Below are 26,320 nucleotides of genomic sequence, written 5' to 3' on the forward strand. Positions count from 1 at the left end.
TTGTAAAAATGCTACTCTGACTTTTTTCCTTAGAAAAACTAAAACTGCTGGTGGTGCGTGTCGAGGTGGAAACGATGCCCCACTAGAGCGCTTAGGGTGTTGCAGTCAGCGCGATGAGCGTGGCCACAGCGCTGAATTACGCAGTGACTTAAACGAGGGCCAGCAAGAGCCCGTCTCCTAACTGTTTTACGAAAACTAATGAATGCGGGTTAGCGGTGGGCGGGATGTTTTTGGGGAGCCTGCTGTCGCCTCACGTGATTTCTGTTATCCTGGTGTTTCCCCGCCTTTCACTGGCGTGCGGCTCCCAGCAGGGACGGCATTCCCGGAGTCACTTCAAAACTGAGGCCGACTCAACACTTACAACGTGGGGCAAGGTTTTTTTGAGGATTTGGGGGTGCAGGCCCAGTTTAGGCTGTTTTTTTTTGTTAAACGCTGGTGTTGGTGAACTAGTGCTTACCCAGGCGGGATTCTGGGAGGCGCGGGAGGGCGCAGGCTGGAGAAGGAGGGCCGCGCTGGGCAGCACGGTTCCGCTTTCTTTGCTTCTCTATCTAGTCTAACACGGGGAGCGATACCCACGGCCGCCGCCGGCTGCGGTAACCGCCCCGGGAACGCGGCGGGGCGGCACCCGGCCCCGCCTTCGGCTCTCAGCGCCTGCGCGACCGCCGCTCAGCCGGCCGCGGCGCGCCATGGCGGGCGCGCTGGGCGGCATGTTCGCCGGCCAGCCGCCGGGGCCGCCGCCGCCGGGGCCTCCCGGCGCACCCGGCCCGGCCAGCCTCATCCCGCCTCCCACGGGGCCGCGTAACCCCAACAACACGCTCGTGGACGAGCTGGAAGCGTCCTTCGAGGTGCGTGGGCCGGGGTGGGGGAGGCGGCGGGTGAGCGCTGCCCGCACGGCGCCGGTGCCCCGCCGCGTTCTTACCTCCGCGCTTCCCTCTCGCGCAGGCCTGCTTCGCCTCGCTGGTGAGCCAGGACTACGTGAACGGCACCGACCAGGAGGAGATCCGCACCGGTGAGGCCCGGGGGCGGGGGAGGGCCACGGCCGCGGTAGCTGACGCCCCCGCCTCACGCCCGCCGTGCCGGGCTGGCCCCTGGGGGTGCTCTCGGGCGCTGCCGAGGAGCTGCAGCTCGGCTTGGCCAAAGCCCGTGGTGCGCCGCGGGGTTGTTCTGCAGGCCTGAAACGCTGAGGAGCACGGCGGGGCTTGCAGAGCTCTGGCTGAACTTCCCCTAGAACTTCTTGTGAAGTTCTGCAGGTGCCGTTTGGCTTTGCCAGGAGTGTATGTGCCCTGTCCTTGGAGGCCGAAAGATCTTCGAACGGTGGCTCTGGTATAACTCGGGGCTGCTCGCCTCTTCCCGGGTGGAACGCTGTTCACAGCAGTGGGAGGCAAGAAGCCCACCCGGGAATGATCGGGGTGTTGTGGAAAGGTCCGAGTGCCGGCTGGCTGCTGGCGTTGTGTGGGGTTATGTAAATGTGCAGTGAAGTACGCGGTTCAAAAACTGGGAAGCTAATGTGACACATCATGGATCAGTAATAAAAGGTGGGAAAGCCTGGATCGCCTAGTAGCAGTGCTTTAGGACTTGTGCGACAGGTACCTCTGTGGGAGGCGTAATTAATGCAGAACTGGTAGGACGTTAAAAAACGGCCCGTGGCTACTGTTCAGAGGTGCACTTTTCCCTGAAAAGTTTTTGAAGCTTGGCTCTCTAGCACCGTTTCAAAACCAGCATAAATGCTTTTGAGATCCCCTTTCTGGATAATGGGTCATATTCATATGCTGGAATGGGACAGCTTTTATTATCAAAACAGTAGTGCATAATATATGAGGGCAGAACGTCCTCCTAAATATGCCCATGTTTTGGAACCTTACATTGAGCTTGTTGCTTGGGCGTGCAGTGAAATGTTTTCTTTATTTAACCAAGATCCACAAATTATCACTGCTTGTCGTAGTCAAAAATGTAATAAAACTTGGGAAAAAGAGTTGTCTTGCACCTTCAAAAGAAGTTCTGAAAGCTTGTGAAGCAACATTTTATACAGACTTAATGCACGTCCTGGTTTTATAAATCTGTCATTTTAGTAAATCTGAAGATTTTTCTTTCTAGGAAGTACTGTGAAAAGTGTTTCTAATAGCATGCAGAGAAGTACTGTTATCAGCCTGAGAACTTTTTTGGAATGTTCTTTCTGTTTTGTTATTTTATGTTTAGGTGTTGATCAGTGTATCCAGAAATTTCTGGATGTTGCAAGACAAACTGAATGCTTTTTTCTACAAAAAAGACTGCAGTTATCAGTCCAGAAACCAGAGCAAGTAATTAAAGAGGTATGTTTAAATTACCTGCATTGTGCTAGATCACATAAACTATGTATCAGTATAGTTAATCATCTCGTTAATTTCGGATTTCTTAACATGATGCTGTATCTTAAATTGGTAGAACTTGACTGTTAACATAGCTCTCACCATGAACCTGGAGAAGCTGGATGCCTGCTGCTCTGAGGAGTATTGGAACACTCCTCAGAGTGTGAAGCTAACACAAGATGATAGCTTCATTGGAAAAAACAAACTAGTTACTCAAATTTTGCTGGAAGTAATGATCTCTGAAATATGTGACCTAGGGGAACGGAACCAGCACATTCACGGTGTTTTCCCTCTGTTTCATTGGGCGCTTTTTCATTATTACAATCCCTATCAGATCAGCTCGAAAACTCAAGCTAAAAAAATTACATGCTTTTTATGTGAGGTGGTTATTCTTAAGAATACTGTCCATTTACTAATACACTTTTTTTTCATGCATAGGATGTTTCAGAATTAAGAAATGAATTGCAGAGAAAAGAAGCATTAATTCAGAAGCATTTGGGTAAACTGCGACACTGGCAACAGGTCCTGGAAGATACCAGTGTACAGCACAAAAAGCCTGCAGAATTGCCTCAAGGTCCATTCGCTTACCTAGAACAAGCATCTGCTAATATTCCTGCTCCAATGAAGCAAACATGATCTTTGATTTTATGTATCTGAGTAGTTTCAACAATGCAAAGCAGTCATGTTCTTTTTACTTTGTATACCTTTTGTATAATGTAATTTGTGCTATAAATATAATAGTTAAGACAATTAAGTGCAATCAGTTTTGGTTTTTTGTTTTGTTTTTTTCCAAAAACATGGATTGGTTTTATATTTCAATGGAAAATACACAGTTGTTATTCAGGATGCTTTCTGGTAGAAGTGTGTTTCCCAGAATGCATCCTGTTCCTTCTAGAAAGGGTGGCCCTAGCTTTCCCCTGACTGTATCTTTGCTGGTATGATGAAAATACTTGTAAAGATTACTGTTTGGTTTTACTGGAAGATTTAAATGTTTTGTGATCCAGTAATTATCTGTGAGTATCACTGTAGAAGCACCCTTAGAGTTGTCTGTATCTAGGTGAGATCAGAAGTGTACTTTTTTTGAAGTGAATCGTCCATCTCTGCTGGACTTCTACTGACCTCACCTCATGAAAGTGTCTCAGGATATACAAACTTGATTCTTACAGGATGCAATGAAACTGCAAAGTGCATAGCTCTGGAGGGGGTATGTAATGCAGGCCCAATGTTACTGGTGTTCTGTCTGCCAGGCTAGTGCAGAGGTGGTCCAAAATACCTACCCGCAAAATAAAGACCATTCATGGTGGATGTTGGGTCATCAGCACTGTACAGCCTACAGAATTAGCTTCTACTGGGGTGTGCTAGTTAGTAATCTCAGTGTAGCCAAAAGAAAAGATTTCAGAGGTAGAGACAGCAAAGGAGTCCTGTCTCTGTATTACCAGGCAGCAATCTTCATCATATAGCCAGGAAAGCCACTTTGTAGGGACACCACTTTGGGGACAGTTAATTCATTAGAATATTGTAACCCTGGAAATTAGAATTAGTAATTGTGTATTGAACTTCGTAGTGTGCTTCAAAAGGTTCTGAGGCAAAGTGGATGAAAACTAATGAAAAACGTAGCCCTACACGTTTCCGATCTTCTCAAAATGCCAAGGCATTCCTCAGTGTTACTGTGAACCATTTTATCCCCTTCTTGATCGGATGTATAAAAGTGTGTCTTTTTGCCAAATCTGATGTGAAAGTCTCCTTCCAAAACCGAGCAGTTAATTTTGGAAACAATACTGAACGTCTGGGATGAAAGTATTGGCCTGTAGAAGCGTTCTGCCCCTTCTGACACCTTTTCAGCTTGGGTGAGGTGCAGCGGCTGTTCTGTAGTTAAGTGCTCGCATCTGTTGGTACAGTTCTTGGTGGCTGTGTGATACACGAAGAGGTTAGGCTGGAGGTTCGCTACGCCTCTTCGCACACGTAAAACGTGTTACGTAGCTGGACCCTGCTGGTTGAAATTAAATGGAGATTCGAATCACACAGCTCTTGAGGATGAACTACCCTATCTTAAACGCTCGGCTGCTTTCCTGTTTGTTGATGAATTACCTGAGGGCTAATTTCTTCATGGGTGTCTTTCCTCCCATCAACGAGTTAGCTGTCGTGATCTGGTAAATGTAGTTGTTTACACACTTTGCATTTTGGTGGGCATAAGAAGAACACTGAGATAAAACGTACAAGTATGTAGTTCCCATAAATCTGGCACTCAGTGTAGTCTGACTCACACTTCAGCATAACATATCACTATTTTGCAAAACATGGAAATGGATGATTTACAAGCAAGTTTTAATGTTCATACTTAACGCATTATCCTAATTTATCAGGCTGATTGTTACATGTATTGAAGTGCAACGGGAGAATTATATTGCAATGCTAACTATACAAAACAGTTAAGTAAACTAGAAAGTATTTCTAAACCAGCCTGCTATAAACATGCTATCTTTGGAGGTATACCGCATGCTGTACAGCTTAAAACCAGTTTAACCAAAACCTATTAAAAATGTAAAAAATTACATTACTATATGCAGAAATAGTTTTAAACAGCTGATGAAGCAAATGTATAAACCTACAGAAATCACCCACAGAAAGTAAGGTCTTTTTTCAGCTGGAGCCAGATTGACAGGATGTATCAGAGACCAAATCCCATATTTAATGTAATTGTGGAGTGGTACAGTCTCTTGATTAAAAAGTCTTTTCACATAACAGTACCCAGAATTTTGCTTTTTCTTAATTTTTTACAGAAGTTGTTAAAAAAATATTATTTTTTCTGAAATCCGTGCCTATAACTCTCACAGTTATTATATGTAAGAGAGTGCAGTTGTTCCTAATTATTTACTTGGAAATTACTTTTTTCTCTAAATCATATCTTGGATTATCATTCCCTAAAAGAAAACAGGAACAGCTTTTCTAATCATTCTGAGAAGTATGGAAATAGTTTACTTTAGAATGAAAAATACTTAGTAAACCATTCTTGATGCTGAGGGTCTTGGGTTTGGTCATCTTTGGTTCGTGGCGATTCATTGCCTTGTGTCCTGTGCAAACAAATAAGCATTAGCATCACTTTCTTACAATCTTATCAATATTTAATACTTTTTTTTCCTGGAAAAACTCATGGTACTATGAATGGATCTGTGCTCACATGAACTGGATGAGGCCAAAGGTGCCAGCTACAATTTCTGGAGCGATCTGCTCCAGCTACCTGCACTAGCCAGGTAACTGGGCTAACAGCACTGGTTGTAACACAGAGGAAAGTGTGAAGGACAGCTAAACAGCAATGGAGAAATCTTTCAACATAATTCTTAATTTGGCATCTCAAAAAATAAAATAAAGGATGCTTCAAGAATATGAAGTCTTGAAAATCAGAAAATGGTAGCTGCAATTCACTTGTAAAAGTATGAACTACAACTTATGCGTTAAAAATGTTGGGTAAAAAGTTTTATTTGGAACTGAAAGATTTATCCGAATATTAACTGGCTTTTATAATCAATCTTATTACATGGTCCCTGATTTTCAGCATTCAGAATGCTTTTTTAACATTTATATTAATTTCCATTCGCTTATAGTAGCAAATATGTCTTCACTTATTGATTGATTGGATTGATTGATTTGAAAGAGTATGTAAGTAGCAGCCAAGCTACCCTCGGTCTCCCTGTACGTTTCCCTTTAAAATACGGTCTGATTTGCCTTGGCAGTCATCTGGCATGACACAGAATGCTTTTATCTTTAAGATGTGGGAATTGCCAAACTGGATCCAAGCCTGTGTCTGGGATTGTTGTCTTTGGCAGCAGTCAGCACCATCTGCCTTCAAGGAAAGAACGCTCTAGCACACGATTTACAGAGTAACTAATCTCCACTGGACGTAGGTAAGAAGGCTGGCTTTTGTCCTGAAGTATAGTGGTAGGGTCGTTTTTTTTAATATTTATCATTATAACTGTATAATATTAACTAGATAAATGTTTTAACTATTTTTTGAAGAGATATTTCAGTCATGTTGATAAAACACTAAACATTGCTTAAATAATAACTCATAAATTTGAAGAAAAATTCAAGCTTTTCAGAGAAGAAACATCAAAGAAAATTTTTAGTTAAGTATCTGCTAATCAATTTTTAATTCTCTAAACCCTTTGCCAAATGATTAGCCTAAATTCATTCAAATATCTCCTAAAATAAAAATATGCCATCTACATCTACCAAGTGCAAAGTGAGGAAACAAAATTGAGAACGAAAACACATTCTTAACCACTGAAAACATGCCCGAAGTTTTAAACAGCCAAGTTCACTATTGGCTACATTCTTAGTTAATACTTCCAACTCCTCTCTTTTTTTTGGAGGGTTTGGCAATCAGAAGCTCCACTGGGCAGTGACTGTAGCCTACTTCTGCAGTAAAGTTCTGGGCCTATCTGCAGACAAACGAATGCATGGAGTTCACTGCACGCAGGAACCTTACGTCATTGTTTATTTCCAGATATCTAATGTGTTGAAATGCCTACAAGATTCTGAATACAAATTCATTTATCATCTTGCAAGTCACTGCAAAATGGATAAATACCTGGGTGGCAGCGCTGCTGTCGGAGGACTGTGCTGATGGAGATCTCACACTGAGGCAGCCAGGACTCCGGTCTAAGCTTGTAGATTTTGTTATTTGAGGAGCACTTCTTTTTGATCTCAAGTCACAGCTCAAAAGCTCTTTGCATAGGAAGCTAAATTCGGAACACTGACAACGCGACTGGGCGCTTCAGCTGTTTTCTTCTGCTGCTTTTTATTGTACAGAAAACTTCATTACACACTTTTGTTTTACACTTTATGCTATAAACCTCAGCAATACCTCATTCCTAGATATCTTGAGAGGAGCACTCAAAAATCAAGATTCCTATCTTTTTCTATAGACATTTAAATAAATTCTGCACCAACTCGATCTCTCTTCTCTCCATGACTATTTATAGACAGCATCGTACAGAGGGGCTGAGACGACAAAGAACAAATCCTGAGCAGCCCAAACACAATTCATAATTTTCCTTGATGCATGCAATATCCCAAACAGCAACTCCCAAATTTGCAGGCAGCTCCTAAATCTGCAAGTAATGGCTGTACTTAATCCCAGTGTAAGACTGATGTCTTTTGGAGTTCTAGTGTTTTATATTTGCTTAAACACCTGTGTCTATGTGCATATATACTTATACTAAATTTATATTAGGTTGACTGTAGGTCGGCTTACTGGAAAGAATTCTACTGAATAACATTACCATAAAAAATTAATAGGACCTTTATTGTCCTTATCATCTCTATGATTCAAATAGCAATAAACCATCACAATTTGCCATTTTAATTGCATTGCCCATCTTACCTTCATGGAAGGAGACAAACATACTGTATTAGGGTTGAAAGAAAATGATCGATTCCTGTAAGATTCAGTGTTGGCTAAAAGTGAATGCTGAAATTTCTTCCTTCCTGAGGGGAAAGACAATTATGTATATAGGAGCAATTTGTGAAACACTGATTAAATCCTTCTAACAGATTCCAATATATATAAAAGGAAATCTTACCGCCAGCTGCTTGATAATCTCTTCTCTCTCACTTAATTTGTCTTGCAGACAGCTTATAAGGTGTGTATCTTCTGATCTGGACTCCCTCTTTCTTGTCTTTTCTTCTAATTCTTTAAGTCTGTACCAAAGAAAATGCAGACCAGGAAAACTTCCTCAAACCAGGTTCAAGAGATACCTGGGCTGTACTCTGCCCTAAATTCCGAGCTTAAAACACAGGAACATATTCAGGCCTTTCTGATAAAAAAACATTTTTTTAAAATGAGCATCTGAACATGGAATACATCTAAGTATAGAATGTTGTGGAGTTCCAAAATAAATCACTGCCAGGGTTAACTCACAACACCTGTCCAGTGCAAAATCCAGCCCTTGGTGTAAAATACTAACAAGCTTGCACATCACATTGCTAGTTTAGTTTCCTAAGAAAAAAAATCTGTGTCATACTATCTATGCATGTTTGTATTCATCTATTTGTTCTCTGTTCTGACCCAATAACTTTAGAATCCACAGGCTAATTCCAACCATATTTGATAGGGGCCTCAGAAATACTCAGCATACATCTGCTTGACCATGAGAAAACAAGTCATTATTTCATCAGCCAAGTTCATGAATTTTGCTGCTTGAGAAACTGAGTGCTATGAAGTTCACCTGCCATACTGAGTAATGTATTACAGAATACCAACCACCATTTTGTGTTTGTTTTGTTTTGGGGTTTTTTGTGAGGGTAAACATTTTTGAGAGCCTCTCCTCAATCTTATGCTTTTAGTTTAGTGTATCTCAGAGTTTAGATAAAAAGATAAATTTTATCATCTGAATGGTTTGAGACCTGCTTACATGCAAGTAGTTCTCTTTTCTGGACCCATGCTGCACAGTTAGGGTAAGAGAAAAGACAAGGCATACATACAATCACAGAGATTACTTCTGAGAGGCCTCTCCTATACAGTCTGAAGCACCACAGAACTACTAACTCCACAGAGGTCTGTAAAGTGCATTTATTTACACCAGTTGCTGGGGGCTGTCCTGGAAAATTTGCAAGGGAGTGAGAATGAGCAAGAGCTTGACTTCAAGGATGCTGCTCTGCTGAACAAAATTAAATACAAGATCATGAATCGAGGCCTCTGGTGTCATCTCTGACAAAGATGATTTTACACTTCATAACATTGCAAGATGCTAAGTGCAGGTTTTAATTTAGCATTGCAAGATGCTAAGATGCAGGTTTTAATTTAGCATTGCAAAACTTCATGTATAGTGCTTTAATTAAACAATATTCCGAGTTTATTGCAATCTATCTGGGGTCTTTTTGTGTTTGCAAAGGAAATACCTATACACTTCTATTTCATTGCTTATAGTATAACTCATTGCCAGTATGAGCTAGAGTTTGTTTAAATGACTTAGTCTCTAAGGAGAAAATCTTTGCTTGGAGATGTGCCTGAGTGCTGCTGAAATCAGATAATATGTTTTCCATTTCCTTCTGCTGATCTTGTTTCAGTATGTCCAGTTCTTTTTTATGCTTGATATTGAGGTCTCTACCAGTAGCCTTTCCTTGGTATTAAAATATGTTGAATTCTCATGTTTCAATACTAGTTTATATAATTGATCAAAGCACACAGGGTTGAGGTCTTTTATTGACTACAAAGGCAGTTAACTGGGCGCCAGCTCTGGGCTTCTGCTTACTCATTGGCTTTGACACTTCAGTTGCAGTTTGCAGCAGAACCACGCTAACTCTGAGCAAGAGGAAATTATTTGGAGAAGTACTCGACCTCAGCCTTCAGGAAATGGAAGGTCTATTCCATGTAAGTATGCTATTAATATTCTGTCTATGGTTAGTTTGTACATCAATCTTAGTGGTCAAACAACAATAAAGTACCACAGGAACTTACTTGTATTAAGCAAAATTATTTTGAAATCTCTGGGATTTTAACATGAGGCTCTGATGCTATTATTTCATCACATCATGGCACCAGTGACATTAATACTCCCTACCACCATTCTAAAAATATTTTTTTTAAAAAGCGAAGATAAGAAATGTTGTAACAATACCTTTAACTACATTTGTCTTTAACAGACATTTTGAAAGCTACTGCTATTTGATTAACACCATCAATTGAAAACTAAAAATGCCTAACGTTTTTTCAAGCCTAGCCATAACATTGCTTTCTGATACCAATCCCCAAATCAATAGACATCTATTGAAGATCATTGTTACTTATTGCCTTTCGTTTGCTAACGTTTTATTAAATCTTGGAGAAAGTTTTAATTAACTCAGTGTTCTGTTTAAGCCCATGTTCTGTTGTTTACTGATTAAAACAGAAATGTCAAACTCAGCAGATTAACAACTGTAATTTTCACAAAACATATTCAGTTTACCTTTTTTTTTTTTTCATTTTAATGTATTTCTAAGCGCCTTTCACTTGTTTCTGAAAGCTTCAGGAAAGGCCAAAAGGTCCATGAAAGGTTTCTGCCCTTGAAATTAGAGCAGAGCTATGAGAGTGATTGAATTGGCACTTGGCACAAAATAAGAAGCAGAAGAATAGGAGTGAAAATGAGAGCAGAATCCCTGAAATGGGTCTTCAGGGGCAGAACAAAAGCTGTCCTTCAGACTAGCCATTTTAAGACTTGTCCTCTCTTCCCATAAAAAAACCTTTATCTGCTCTCATCCTAATCTTTGCAAAAGGTTTCTGTACTGGAGGTGAAATTCACACAATTCAAGAGAATGGAAATGGAAATGATTACTTCAAGCAGATTACTGGTTTCACTTACTTGGCAACAGTAGGAATAGTGATTTTAAATAATCAGTTATAAAAATTTGGCACATGCAAATCAGTTTTCAAATCAGAAACAACCTGGTGTAGTGGAGAGTGTCCTTGCCCAAGGCAGGGGGGTTGGAACTAAATGATCTTTAAGGTCTCTTCCAACCCTATCCATTCTATGATTCTATGATATAGCATAAGACAAGGTCACTGTTGTTACAGTAACAGTAAAAAAGCAGTTACTTATATTCACTCACCAATTTAACTATTCCCCTATACAATTATTGGTCCTGCAAAAGCAAAACAAGAGCTGCAATTTAATGTTCCAGATCTTCCATGGTTTAATTTCAGAGCAGCCCGTATCAGGTTTGAACCATTTGAGCTCTTGGTTCTACCTCCCGTTATTTGAAGGATTTCTCCTTACACAATTTCCATTAATGCTTCATTCTCAAATGCTTACTGTAGTAGAGCTACACCATTTATCCCCTGTAAAGGTTATCCAACCCAGCAGCTTTAGCATTTGAGGCCTTTTAGACCTCTCATGACATGTGAATAATTCTTCTCTTCATGAACAGAAGGTCTAAATTCCTTCAAGGCAGCTGGAGGGCAGTAATGAAACTCTCTGGTCTGCAATTCTTGCTGTTGATCTTGCTTCAAAAGCTTAGAATGAAAGTCACTTTCAAGTTAACTCTCCAAAGAGTGCTAAGGGAAAAAAAAAGTTTCTTTCCATTCTTTAAATATCTACTGACTGGTAGACAGCAATGCAATTACTCTGGCCACTCTGACAGTCTGCTGAAAAACCTTGTATCCCTTGAGTGCTTTTCTCTAGACTATACAGTATATAATTTTAAAGATTCCTTTAAGGGTATACTCTTCAGAAATCCTTTTATATATACAGCTTGAGTAGTTAGATGCATGCATTCTACACCAGTGCAGAAAATAATTGAAAGGTACCCACGCACCAGATCCCTCAATCGCTCTGCAAAGAGAATATGTTAAGTATGATCATCCAGAAATTTCAAAGGATTCAACAGCCATACAAATGCACTGAACAGTGAACCCCAGTCTCATCTCCCATGTAAAAGGTAAGTCCTGCGCTTTTTCTGTATGCGAATGGAAAGGCTGCTACTACTGCAATCCAACACGTGCTCTGAGCCTGTGGCTACACTAGAGGATGCAGTCCACCTTCTGCAAAGGCAGCCAAGACCACAAGTCAGCTTGCCCTTCCTGTGCTCTGATGGCATATTACAGCTCCAGGCTTCCATCAGCCCAGAGGCACTGTTGGTGCCCGCTGTCACTGCCCTTACTCCCTGCCAAAGCAAAGTCTTACGGAGTGCATACGGCATTCTCAAGTGTCTCCTTTACAACCCATTGGTTTCAGCTAGAGAGTATGTATGAAAAACAGACTCAGATTTATTCTCAGAGGCTTCTACATTTTTAATAGCTCTTGGGTGAGTTTGGGATTTGTTCATGTTTTCCACTGCCTTTCAAAAGCTGATGTTAGGCAGATTTTCTCAGGTCACGCCTGTGAGGCTATGCTGGACATAGTTCTCTATGACATATAATGAACAATTAGTTCAAATGCTTTTGTTATGAATGGACAGAAATGAAACGAACTACTGCTTTTACAAAACTCCTAACCTCTAAAATTAGTAGTTTAGAAAGGAGAGATTCTGACACATCACATTTAGAACACCTCTGATGCTGGCATTATTATCAGATCTCTAGATAGCACGGTGAAGTGTGAATTTAAGGCAAACCTCCTGTGCTGTTTTTCCCTGTCCTGAAGCTGTGCAGCTTCTTGCTTCTGCGATTCCAACTCAGCACTGAGTAGCTCCATTGTATCCTTCAAAAGTAAATTCTCTTTCTTGAGTTCGGAAATTTCACTCTGACATTTTTCCAGTTCATCATGAAGAGATCTGATCTGGCTCTGGCTACTTCCTTCCTAAGGAAAAGGCCACATTTAGTTATTCACAGCCTCTTATTATTTAACATGAAGATCTCACTAGAATTGTGTGCATTGAATTTTTTCAAGCTGATTTTTCAATATATGTGCAATTCTATGTGCAAGACAAAATCTGTGATCAAAACTTCCTGAAGCTATTTTATAGCCTCCATAGAATTTATTTTATTGTAACATTAATTCATTTACTTGTGTTGTAGATCCTGCTCTTTAAATAGAAAAAAAAAGCGTGCCCATAGGGAAAAGGAAATAAACAATGCTAACATTTTAAAGTGTGATACAAGGGAAGGAAACCCATTGCATTTCTCTAAGAGACTCTGTACACTTTTATTATCTCAAGAGAGAAATCTGATACTATTGCTTTTGGAAAACAAAACATGTCAATGAAGTAGGAACTGGATTCTTGCCTGATGCTTCTTCAGTGTCCTCACACTCCTCAGCTCCGTTTGGAGTTCATCTATTTGTTTCTTGAGATTGGTGCACAGTGTTTGTTGCTCAGAGAGTTCCATCCTTAGAGATCCTAGCAACAATCAGACAGACCATTATTAAGGCAGCCAGAGGCCTGCTGGATGGGGAAGGTAGATACAGACAATGTAGATGAAAACATTAATATATTACATTTTGCTTTGTTCTTCAGCTCCTTCACCATTAAGTATAATGGCTTCCTATTACTAGAGAAGTAACTCAGCTGAGCAATAGTATGAAGTTACGGAGCTACAATAGCAATGATTCAACATCAGAATCAGGGAGGTAATTCTGTGGCAGTTGTTTTGAAGATTAAATCACTACAATCACTTCTTCTAACCTTGAACTTTCCTGGAGACCCCTTGAGCTTCTCTGGTAAGTCCACTAGTTTTATAGAGGGGCCATAAGGCAGATTGAGGAGAGCTCTGGTTGTGTTACGAAAAGTACAACACTTACATAAGCTAATCTGTCATATGCTGCAACTTTTCTGTGTATTGGGTACAAATTTCAGGGTGGATCAAATAAAAGGAGAAAGAAGTTTTTATCTATTGTTTCTCTACAATTTTTCTTGAAGAATAACAGAATTCAGCTATTGAACATATAAATGTTAGAGAGCAACAAATCTTTCTAGCAAATTTGAATTGCTGAAAAAAAAAAAAAACAAGAAAAGAATCCAGTTTGTACTTAAAGTACTTTCAAATTATTCTTTCTTTAATTAAAAAAAACTTTAATAGATGAGCTTTAATAACCTGAGTGCAAACCTGGAGATATCAGAGGTCCTCCTAATGCAGTGTTCTGTTTATTTCTGAATGGTTTAGGGAACTTTCTAAACTGACGAAACAATACTTATGGAGCAACTAATCACCACTGCTGAACTCAACAGAACAGACTTGAACCACGTATAATTCTTCACATCATAGAAAAAAAGAGGAAAGTCGTATACACTAACTACAATATTTCAATTTAATATAGCTGATAATGCATACTTGAATGTTATACACCAGAGTACTCTCCCAGCAATGTTCTGCTGCTGACAGTCGAGAGGTAGGTTAACAAAGAATATTGTCTGTATTGCTGAAATTGCAGGGTATGGAAAAGGAGATTCACAAAGATCTGAGTTCCCAGAAGATGGGAGAGAAAATGAATGGGGGAAAGTCAGTGCTTCTCAGCATATAATCAAGCAGCAGGAGTTGTGCATGACATGAGACATTATACCTAGCAACAGAGTTTGCTGCTTCTGTATCTGTTCGAGTTCATCATGTAATTCTTTCTTTGCTTTCTCTTCCAAGGTTTGTATTTCCAGCCTATGAGACTGATGTTGGATCTTTAAAGTCTCATTAAATTCCTTTTTCAAACGTTCTTCTGCCTCCTGTAAGCAAAAGCCCCCCCGCAAAATAAAGTGGTTAGAACCTATTTATCACCTTGGTTTTTTACTTGTAATGCCAGGATGCATCTGATCTTTCATTGTAGAACTTTTATTTTCATCCCCACTTTACATGACACTTCATCCACACAAGAATAAAAATGAGCTGAAGTTAAAAAAATAACACTTAATAGGTACAACAGAAATTACCAAGACATCGTCTATTAGATTTGTTGTACATCATGAAAAAACACTGACAACCTTGCACTATTTTGACATTAGAAACATGTTTTATCATTCAACACACAAAGCCTCCCAGATTTGACCTGTATGACATTACTTATTACAGTGTCAGACAAAGGTTTCTATCTTTCCTTGTATTGTCCTTGGCTAAAACTTCCACTATTGTTAGAAGTGCTGCCGATATATCATAAATGATGGAGTAGTTGCTCTTTAGTGGCTCCGAAAGCAAACTCCTCAGTTTCATATTTACCAGCCTTGAGCTTGGTTTTGTTAAAGCTAGGATTTTATTCTGAATATATAAACAATATATTAATTCTTCTTAGGGTGATTTTACTATGTATGTTTTGTAAGGTTTTCTCTAAGGTGTTTGATATCAACAGGAACATCTGAACTGCATGCCACAATCACATGTAGATTTTTTAAGTTCATCTTTTTTTCTCAAACAGCAACATTCTTTAGAACCTCGATATGCTGCATTAACATTTTGTCACTGAAATAAATCCACTTGAACCTTTAAAAGCTTTGGTTATTCACTTAGAGAATTGATTTCTTGAAGGTATGCAAGGCAATACATATCATTAAACATGTCTACTATACTTCTTTTTAAAGTATTTATGTATAAATTAATAATGGATGAAAAAGAATAAAACTGAGTCCTGTTAATAATACACTTAGGAATTCCCTTGTATTTCTGAAGCAAGAGCACAGCTAGAGGAGCTTGTATTCATTGCAGCCTAACTGTAGACAGTAGGCTATGTATTTTATGAAACTATTTCATTCATGCTGTGGAATGAATAAAAAAAACAATCCAAAGATGATGAGGTTTCAAAATCACAAAATAATTCATCATGTGCTACAATGGCAACCCGTCATTAAGTTAACTGGAGATAACTGAGTTTTGATAATCGGCTCTAGCTAAGATGGTTTATCCCACAAATATGATTTTTTTTACAGTAGTATGTCATAAACTGACCTTGAGTTCCTGATTTTTGCTTTTCTCCAACATTTTTAAGACCTTTTGATGTGATGCCTCCAACTGCAGTTTAACATTCTGGTTTTCTTTAATGGTATTTTGAAGATCCTGCAGAAGCTTCTCTTTTTCTTTGTTGGACTGTAGATTATGTTTCCTCAGTGACTCCTTGAAATTATTTGCTTGCTGGTCTAATATTTGTTTCAGCTGAGCCACCTTCCAGAAAAGCAAATCAGCAGGACAGGATTAATGGATGCATTCACAATGGAGAGGAATTATGTGGATCTAAGTACATTTTATGAACCTGTGTTGCTCTATGAAAATACCAAGATGCTTGTTTGAGCAAGGAGCCCTTTTTTCAGTGAAGAATGACAATCCTTTTGCATAAACTGTCTGTTGCCCATCAAGTACCTTTCTTAAATTATTTATTTTCAAATTGTCTCCATCTCATATGTACAATCCACAGTTCAATTTGCACAATAATTATGGCACAAACCAGGAGGGAGGCCTAAGGCTGTGCTTATTGTCATCTGGGATATGTAACATTGCAAAGTCTATTTATATAAAGCAGTAGATAAGAACCAATGGAAACAAGAATTCTGCACATCATGCTTCAGATTTGTTTTATTTTTCCCCTCTCTTGTTTTATTTTCTCCCCTCTGTACTTACTAAATACAGTACACATCTATAATGGCTGACACAAAAGTAACAAAAAAATACCTGTTTATAAGAATAACTTAGTGGGGTTTGTTTTGGTGGGGAAGGAAGGAGAAGCCTGTTCTCTTTCCTATTTGGTAGGTTTTCTCAGCTTTCAGTAAAAATTTGTATTTGTAATTCTTCTTAAATTTGCCATTCCAAACATGATAGCTGTGAAATTCCAAAAAACTGCCTTCTGCATAAAAGCAGCATGCATAATCAGTAAGGCAAATCAGTGCTTTTACTGCTGTATCTGACTTCCAAGTCAGATTTTTTGCTGCGACATTCCTCCTGCTAAACCTTTATGCCTCTTGCCTTTTCTCTTGAGGAACATATGAAAGAGGATGGTCTGTTTTCCATTTTTTATATGCTTGTACTTTTCAGCCTTAGACAAATGGAATTCAAACTATGAAAGGAAGAAGTTTGCATCCTTATGATTTCATGTGACTTAAATGATTCAAATGATGTTACACACATCTGCAAATTGGATGCAATACAGATTATAACCTGTGACTCCTTCCTATTCTTACCTCTACACTAATACATGTTCTTTTTCTCCTCAGTGTTGCCTTCATTTGTTTTCCATGCATATTGTAGACGGACTGTTAGCTGAGGAAGCACTGTAGCTTTAGCTAGCTGAATAGTTGGTGTAACTTCAACTCCATGCTTGTGGTCCTTTTTGATGCAGCACCACAAAAGCTGGATGAAGATTTACTAAGGGACCTAAGGTGTCTACATCCTTCCACGTTTCATTCTCATAGCACCTTCCAGTACATTTGTGTTACATAAGAGAAAAGGAGGCATGATGTGCAAAGCCCTTACTTCTCATTAACTTCATGGCCGCGGTCAGCATTGCACTGTCCAAAGGGAGATACTAATGAGCTATGCCAGATCTCTCCAAATCGTAGGAATCCTTTCTGATGATGGCTAAATGTACTCCTGCTTAGCTCATGACTCTGTTCTTTCTCACATTGGTTGAGTATGCTGACTCCTCTCCTCCAAAGGATGTACTTAGCCTTCCTTTCTCTCTCTCTCCTGAAGTCCTTCTCCATTCCCAGATGAATCACAGCCCTTATCAAGTACTTCCTAAGGCTCATTATTCTCATAGGTTCCCAGCACAGACCTGTGCTCTGAAGGCTTAAAATACTGCAAACCACAGGGTTTGCATCAGTTCCCAGGGTTTCAACTCCTTTTGGAGAAAGGATATTCAGTACTCCTACTCCCTCTTTATGACCACAACCTTCAACGATGTTGTACCTTGACCTGTCTTCCACTTCTAGTCCTGATTTCTGCTTTTACCATTTCTTGCCATCTGCTTCTTTCTCCTAGAATTTATAAAAGTCTTTACGTCCCAAAATGAATCCTGGTATTAAAGAAGAAAAATGAATATGAACCTTTTTTTTTTTTGGAGACACAGCTTAGAAAGAATTCTACTTGATCAATTTGTCCTATTTTAATTGTTTTTTCTACAGAGCAATTAAATAAGGGCCTGAGAATGTTGTAAAAACTTGATCTATTTGGTCTGCAGATAGTTTATCACTTTAAGTAAAAAGTTTGCAGTCACAGCATATCAGATGAAGATGATTTGTTTCTGTGTAAGCCTATTCATGTGAAACATGAATGTTCATGGACTTCATGGGCTATGGAGACAATTCAAAAACCTCTTCCTTGAACACACAGTGTATCATGAGAAACACATAGCTTTCCTTTACTACAGCTGGTTTCTGTACCTCTATAAGCAGCTACAAGAAAGAATTACTGTTCCATTTCTGAATAGGTTTATGGCTGCAAAACTGCTGTTCCTATACAGAAGTCAGTATACTGCGTTCCTTTCATTTGAATGGTTTGTCCTTCACTTCAAATCCACAAGTCAGGTTCTTTTCTCCATTTATTGGTGGTGCTCATTACTGATCATCACTGATCTTGTACTTCAGTTTCCCACTGAATGGCTTGCTTGCAAAGGGCGATACTATGATAATTAATGTGGATTTCCTTTATCAGATTGGATAGTGTGCTCTGTTTGAAACTTCAAGTTCCTCAGCTTTATACTGATGTTTCACATGTTCTGAGATCTACAGCATTGTACATGACAGAAATCTGCAAGCAGAGATGAACTTTGTTAAAAACTCTTTAGCAAAGCTACCAGCTTGGGCATTTGACTTCCTTCTATTTGGTGGCCAAACCAAGCAAACAATAAAACTGTTAGTCAAATAATCCAAAGGAATCATTTTTGAACGTACACATCAAAATGAAAAATTAAAATATTTCCTCCAGATTAAATTCAATGTTTTAAAACTTAAAATATTTTGTCATTTGCAAGGAGACAAATGGCTTTATTCACAGAACACAGGGGAAGAAGAGATGGTGGTGGTGTGGTGGTGGTGGTTCCGCATTGTGCGTATGAGAGAGAGAAAGGAAGCATGGAGGCACAGAAAAAAATATGAGAACAAGAGTACATGCATGTGCATATGAAGGTAACTGGGACACTTACCCAAGTGATGAAGGCCTAGGTTGTTGAATGACAACTTATATACAAGTGAAGAAGTGGCAACAGGTGACACACACTGTAGCTCACCCTGTTTATCCTATAACCTAGTTACACAGGGGCTCATTAAATGGTGAGAAAGTGTGATAGAAGGAAAAAGAACAATAAGCATCCCAGGTCTCCCACACGGTATGGGAATGCTAGTTTGGTAGACAAGAAGAAAGCAAACATTCCTTCACTCAGTGTATTGAGAATCAAGTTTTTTATTTTGTTCTCTTTAAGTGCCAGAAAAGGAAAGATTAGTTTTACCACTTCTTAACAATTTCAAACCAACATAGTATATTTGAATTTCACTGAAGCTATCCAACTAAACTGATTTGAGCTAGCAAATTTGAAAGAGCATCTAGCTTCAGCTGCTCCAAAGTGTGAGTTTAAGTTAACTAACCATCCAGTTGTTTCTTGACTTCTTCTGTTGTGTCATCCAATTAAACGAAAAGAAAACCATCTGTCTGAACAAACTAGTGAAGAATAATTGCTAAATATTATTCTTAATGAAAAAACATTAATTGTCTGTAATGTGTCTGTGTGATGGGATCTACCTGTGGCCTGGAAGAACAGGCAGATGCCAGAGCCACTTGCTGAACATATCTTTGAATCCAGAGCTGCTGCAATTTTTTATTTTATTTTTTTTAGTAAGTGGTAAATCATAAGATTTAACCCAAAGAGACACTTTGGCTTCTGATTACAGGTAAAACATTTACTTGTCTTAATACCTATTGACTCAAGCCAACGTTTTCCTATAAAGAAAGGAATGCTGAAGTTGTTAAGTATCTGCAGTTCCTTAGAACACTAACCTTTGATGTGAAACGCTTAATGCTGTACAGTCCCCTGTATCAGATGATGCAATATGCATTAGCATTACTATGCTCAGCATGCATTTTTTTTTTCTGGCTTCCTGAAAGTAAGCCAGTGAGTAAAAGGATGTGCCAGAAGAACAGGCTGTATATTTTCTAATAGAAAGATTTGAAACAGGAAAATGTGCTTGGAATATTAATTTTTGCAAATTAAATACTCATCTAGGAAGGAAAGATGAAAAGAGGCGTATATAACTTCAGCTGTGGTCACAACATTATCAATCTTCCAGACTCTCTTCAGAGCAATTATCGATTCAAAGCACTAACATGAAACATAAGACCATACTAACTAGAAATAGCCTAAGCAGTAAATGATAGCAACAGAGAACATAATGTAGTAAGAAATCAGAAGGAAAAGTATTTCTAAAACCATTCTTTTTAGCGTTTTAGAGAAAAAACCTGCACAGATATATCAGACATAAAACCACATTCTTCCTCATGAATCCTGCTATGCCTAACATATTAGAGGTTAAGAAGCAAATATTTCAATCGCATTAGGTTTCCTCCTCCTGTGTTTCAATTACAAGGGCTTTAAAAATCCACCAGTACAAATCCTTCTCTGGAATATTTTGCAGTTCCCAGGCATTTTATTGTGTTTCGTAACTTCAAAACAGATAGCCAGCCTGTCAATTTGTTAAAATTGGTTAAGCAACATTAAATCAATGAAACTATGCCAACTCACATCAGTCCAGAACCCATTTGGCAACTTTTACTATTAACAAACCACATTGTGTGATTTGTGTTATATAATGTCTTCCTGCTGCAAAACAAAACTTCTTGAAAAAACTGTACATCTAATACCATTATTCATTCAATTTAATCCACCAGAATTGCACAAAGTGGTCTCAAAGATGCAACTAATACCTATCACAGTATGAACTCTAGGCACCAGTATTTTTCTAGGTTATGCTGATTCTTTTCAAATTTCAGGGTTATGTTTGCACTTGCCCTTTCTTACAACAGCTGATTTTGCCTCTCACCATCTTCCAAGTAAAGAAAAAATGAACACCTATTAGTAAAAGATGACAGATAAGTTATGAATATTTCAAGTGTCTTTCAAGTTTCTTCTTTTCTAATCATAATTACTGTCCTTCTCCTGGGAAGGATGGCTTGATTCTTTTGAAGAAGTACTTCTCAGACTTTGATAGCCCATGAATAAAAATACTGGGCAAGTATAAGGCTGTGCATGCCATCACAGTTGGCTTCCCCTCCCCGTTTGCCTTCTGCTTTGATTATTTTAATTCGCTGTGCTTGCAAGCACTAGGAATACGTGAAGTCTATCTTATGTCTGTTCTCCCCTTCTTTTATTTATTGTGCGTAAGAAGTGTGAAATCTCAAAGGCAAGATCTAAAGTTGGGAATCAGAGAGAATATTTTGACTTCCTATATCTTTAAGGTGGAAAGATCCAAGTTTCTCAATGCGTTGCTAGAAGCAGAATTTATATAAAGACTTAAAACTCCCTTTTGATGTATTATAGAAGAGTCACCACAATTGACAATTTATTCAGAGTTACAATAAGGCACTCAAATGCTACAGGGTTTTACTTGTACTATGATGCTACTACATCAAAACAGTAATATGGTATAAGAAGTAACAACAAAATAATGAAATTATATTTTACTGTTGTCTTTAGGCTTATTTCACAGTTACTTCAGTAAAGTTCAGAGTTCACTGCCTTCCTAAACTTATGGCAACTCCCACTGGAGGGACAGGTGTGAACATACTAGGAACAGCTCTGCTGCTGCTGTTTGGTAGTATCTCCAAGATCCATCCAGGTTCTGGGAATTGCTGTACTAGCATGTTCAAAGATGTATCATGGCAAGGTGATGCCTGCGCTTCCATTTTATGTACCTTTTAATTCCAGAATAGTCCCTTTAACACATGTTGAAGAGATATCATAGTGCAAAAGCAAGGAACTGGAGGACTCTTCATTAGTATTCAACCCACACAGGATCTCACATCCTTCATTCCAAAGGACCAAATAGGTGTGAGTCTGATTTCTTTATCCAGAAAAATCTAATTAATACAGAAATACTGTCACTTTGAAGTGCATCCCCAGAGAGACGAAATTATCATGATGTCTACTCTGCATAGTGCTCTAGCTATGTTAGCCCAAACAAAATATGTCTTACGCAGCCAAGACATCTATTTTTAGATCTGAAATTGTATCCAGGTTAGAACTGGATTAGTAACAGCACATTGCCTAACCTTTGAGGCGGAAGCTCTGGGCTGAGCTATTGCAAAGGTTCCAGCTGGGATCATGCCTCAGTAGGACATAAGTTGTACAGTAAATGGTGGTTTCTTGTCTGTGAATATTCACATATTTATAGAAGGAAAGTATTATAAGTTGAAATCCCTTCACTTCCCTGGCAATACTGACAAGTAATTGGTTCAGAAAGTAACTTACAGAGTACTAAGAAAAATGCAAAATTTCTCTTCAGAGGGAACATTTCCTCCTTTTTGAGAGCATTGTTAGATTCCGAGACACACTAAAACGTTTCTTAGTCTATCTGTTCATACTTAACATGGTATTGCGAATATAACATATGGCATGATATATACTATTTTATATATTATTTATTTTTATGCTTGTAGTGGCAATAATTTCCCACCAACCTTTGCATTTACCATGATCTCATGATATGACAGGACTAGCAGTTAGGAAAACACAGGTTTCTTTCCTATTTTTCTGTCCTGAATGTATGAGTTCAAGAAAAGTATTTGATGACTCACTGCCTTACTTTTTCCATCTGCAAAAACCTGAGGAATAACTGCGTCTTTTCATAAGCCTTTTGATTTCTTGAAGACCTTCCAGTGGAATACACCACCTGCATGCATATACACATTAGATGAGATCAGACAGTGTGTCACTATGCCTCCCTTCAGTCTCTTCCCCTCACACCTCAAACCAGTATAACTTTCAGATGCTACCCAGGCATGCCAGAATATCATGGTAACATTTCATCTTTGAATGGACTAAGATATTTTCATAGAAAAGTGTACATTTAGAGGAATTTGGAAAAGAATAAAGACAACTTATTTCTGAGAACTCATGTTTTGAATTAGGTGCAAAGAAGTCACTCTGGATGGGTCAGCAGGTTGGATTGACTTGAATTATCTCAGAGAAGAACCTGTAGAAAAATGGTGGCATGCAGAAATGTGTAATGAAACCTAAAAATGGGATTCAGCTAGTACTTTAGGACATTAAGAGCTACACTTAATTCTGTATTTCTAAGACTGGGAAATGGATAGAATGTCAGAATGCAACTCTTTGATACCAAATGTACAATCTGTTTTACAGGAGAAACGAAAAGGAAAAGACCATGCTGCACTCAGAAGTAGTACAGCTAGTATAGCATGAATGGGAGAAAAAAGCAGGTGTTACATAGTATATGAGCACAACGCTCGCCCCGATTGCTGGAACCATGCCATACCAAGCTGTAGTAATGGCATGTGGGAAGATGGAAGCAGGTAGGAGAGTGGGGCCAACATCTTGTTTAGCCCTCTGATGAGCCTGTCTGCCTTTTTCTGTCTTTGAACACTCAAAAGGAGCTTATTATGGCTACTCAGAGTCTACAAATGCCAGCTGGGAAGACGCAGGTCTTCAGCTTTTGTGGAGCTGTTGCCATACAAGCTCCCACTGAACTTGCTGGAAGTGAAGGTGGTTAGAATCAGTGAAGATATAAAGCAATGGAAATTATAGACAGCACTTAAAACAACAGTGACTATCCACAATTCAGTAGTTCCACAGTGTGAGCTACCTAATTCCTGTTGTTCATTACTTTTTCTTGAACTAGACTGAAGAAATTTGTATATTTGGGAATATCCTCATTTTGCTTAATAAAATCTTGGAGCCTCAAAACCTGGATTGGCAGAGAAAAAAAAAAAAAAGGATCACAAATTCTCAAGGTGAAAACATGCCCATTCAACCCACAATCTCACAGAATGGACAATCGCAGACTATTTCATTTTTCTTCTGAAAAAGGTATCAAATGCAATTATATACTTGGGGCAGAAAAATAAATGCATCGGCAGAATTTTCACAATGGCACTGATTTCAGTTCTGTTAAAGCAGTTGTTTTATAGCTTATCCATGAGATAAAAGTATCAAAATGTTCACAGGCAAAAACTTCACATGATCACACTGAAGAAAAGGAAATATCTTGCATATAACGTTTGAAGTAGATAGCGTTTGCCAAAAACACTGAACAACACAAAAGGGGAACACCTCAGAGGGAGAAAATGTGTATTCACAGTTGTCAGAAATTTTAAAGGTGCACTGTTTACTGGCTAAATAATTGCCTTTTAGGGGTTCTGCTTTTGTTTTGGCAGAAAATTATGTATCCACCTATTTCAAATAATGACACTTACCTGCATAAATATTTCAGTAGACATACTAATCTGGAAAATTTGCATCATCTGGCCTGCGATTGACTATACATTACAGCTGTTACAGGTGGATAATCTATATATGAAAACATCTCAGGTATTATTTCCAGATTAATCTGTGTCTGCAGACATTATGACTTGGGTGTAATCAGAGAGGGCAACAGTACATAAGCTATGACATCCTCAAAGCTACTTTGGGGTCACGATGCTTGTCTATTTCATTCTTGATCTTGAGAACATAGAGGGAGGCATATCTAGCTACTAATATATACTAAATTATTGCACAGTCAAATCTGCTTCAGTTACCACCCTTACCATCAAGCAGGCAAAACAGAAACAATTATCTATTCACCTTTTTTTCCCATTCAATTTTCTTGCTCAAGGGAGCAAGCAAGCAGGCCCTTTACATATCTGCACATACATACACAAAAATCAGAAAGTAAATGAGAGCTGTAAGGAACATTCTATCTCACTTAGCCCTGTATACAGACGAACAGAGTCACCATCCAAGCCTGATATAGCCAAACTCCTCACCAAAAGCCTAGTGTATCTCCAAGGAGTGAGATATGAAATTTATCAAAATAAATAGGCTTGTTAAATCTTCATAGATGTTCAGGAGCAGTAATTTCTGTTATTTCTATCTAGAGTTCTTGCATATTTTCTTGAATGATAGTCACAGCAAATACAATTAAAATCTAATCAAGAATCTCTCAGATGAGAGGAAAAATGAAGAGCCCTTTATTACTGGGTTACATTTATGCCCAGTTTACCTCAAGTGAAGAGTTTTGAAGTTTCCCCAGTTAGGACTTCTTTCTCTTTCTCTAGTTGCTTTAGTTCACACTCAGATTTTCTTTTAAATTCCTCTAGCTGTGTCTGGAGCTCCTAAAGTAAAGAAAAAAAAAAAAAAGAAAAAAAAGAGAAGAGCATGCAACAGCTGGACAAAACATGCACTAAAAAGAATATTTCTTCTACATTAACCTAGATAATAGAGCAATTTACACAGTAATACATGCTACTGTTTACACAATAATACATGCTACTGTCTTTTAATGTCACTTATGTATTATTCAAAGAAGTACTAACAGTTTGGTTTGGTTCTTTCTAATACTAGTGTTAGACAATGCAGCTCACATAATCCTAATCTTCTACTGAAAGCTTCCCTGAGGTGGAAAACTGTACAGCATGAAGAATCAGACTGTTTTGCCTTGAGTGATGTTACTGTTCAAAAATAATTTAGCATGCAACAGTCACCCACAAGATCTGAAAAAAACATAAATCTACATTAACCATATAAATAACCAGATGACTAACTAATGGACGATTAGTGGAAAAGGGAATCAAAGGAAGCACTATCTTGTAGCATCCATAAAGAAAATCCCAGCGAGGAAGTAAAAACAAAATAAAATCAATGATAATACCACTTGCAAGACAGTGACCAAGAGCTTGTAACAATCATTTGTAGCAACTGTGAATAATTGTTGATTGTAAAAAGACTGAATGTTGAACTTCTAGAAACATCCTGAAGTAACACATGCTAACAAGCTTATTAGTGTGCTTCCTCTTCCTATTATGCCAGTTTGCTGACTCAAAAAAATATTATACCATATTTTCAGACACCACAAACAGAGGAAACAGAGAAAAATAGCAATTCAACACCTTCCCCATCCTATACAACCACTTCTCACAGCCCCACCCCGTTTTTATAGTGCAATGATTTAAGGATTGAAGATAACAGAAGTACCTAAAAACTAAGAAAGTGATAATCATTGGGAGGATGGTATGATATTAGGAAACAGAAGCACAGGCAATAGTGACGTATTCCTCGCAACTCATAATAAAATGAAGGAAAAAGCATTAGCACTTCACACTTTAAAAAACAGGATAACTGTTAGATAGCAGTTAAAAGATGGAATCAAACACAGACCCCTGAATATTGCAAGGGAGAAATGAGCTTTAGTTTGACCTGTTAGAAAAGAAGAGGATATAATAGTTTTTGATTAAAATCCGAAGATCAGGTGTTTACAGCATTCCCACTGCAACTCTGCCAACTGACTACATTCTCTATATCTTAATTTTTCTACCTGGAAAATAGATATAATACTCCTCAAACAGCTGTTACAGGCCCTAATTGCATCAGAGGATATAAAAAGCATTAGTA

The 26,320-nt window shown here is 38.6% G+C and overlaps 2 protein-coding genes across 2 annotated transcripts in view; one reads left to right on the forward strand and one right to left on the reverse strand.

The window, feature by feature from the left end:
• Positions 1-686: 686 nt before the first annotated feature.
• Positions 687-3,077, forward strand: MED28 (mediator complex subunit 28). The gene is made up of 4 exons (XM_086611921.1): positions 687-845; positions 943-1,009; positions 2,197-2,309; positions 2,784-3,077. The coding sequence occupies exons 1-4, from the start codon at positions 687-689 to the stop codon at positions 2,979-2,981; spliced, it is 537 nt and encodes a 178-aa protein (XP_086468047.1). The 3' UTR covers positions 2,982-3,077.
• A 2,248-nt stretch (positions 3,078-5,325) lies between these two features.
• FAM184B (family with sequence similarity 184 member B) overlaps positions 5,326-26,320 on the reverse strand; it is a 46,730-nt gene continuing 25,735 nt past the window's right edge. Inside the window, 13 exon segments of the mRNA XM_086612481.1 lie at positions 5,326-5,419; positions 6,938-7,064; positions 7,067-7,136; positions 7,729-7,824; positions 7,928-8,045; positions 9,316-9,466; positions 11,637-11,653; positions 12,435-12,619; positions 13,045-13,157; positions 14,318-14,471; positions 15,682-15,894; positions 24,933-24,959; positions 24,961-25,044. Coding sequence (XP_086468607.1) covers positions 5,326-5,419; positions 6,938-7,064; positions 7,067-7,136; positions 7,729-7,824; positions 7,928-8,045; positions 9,316-9,466; positions 11,637-11,653; positions 12,435-12,619; positions 13,045-13,157; positions 14,318-14,471; positions 15,682-15,894; positions 24,933-24,959; positions 24,961-25,044 — 1,449 coding nt within the window.

Source organism: Tauraco erythrolophus, chromosome 5 (assembly GCF_009769465.1).
Source record: "Tauraco erythrolophus isolate bTauEry1 chromosome 5, bTauEry1.pri, whole genome shotgun sequence".
Taxonomy (NCBI): Eukaryota; Metazoa; Chordata; class Aves; order Musophagiformes; family Musophagidae; genus Tauraco; species Tauraco erythrolophus.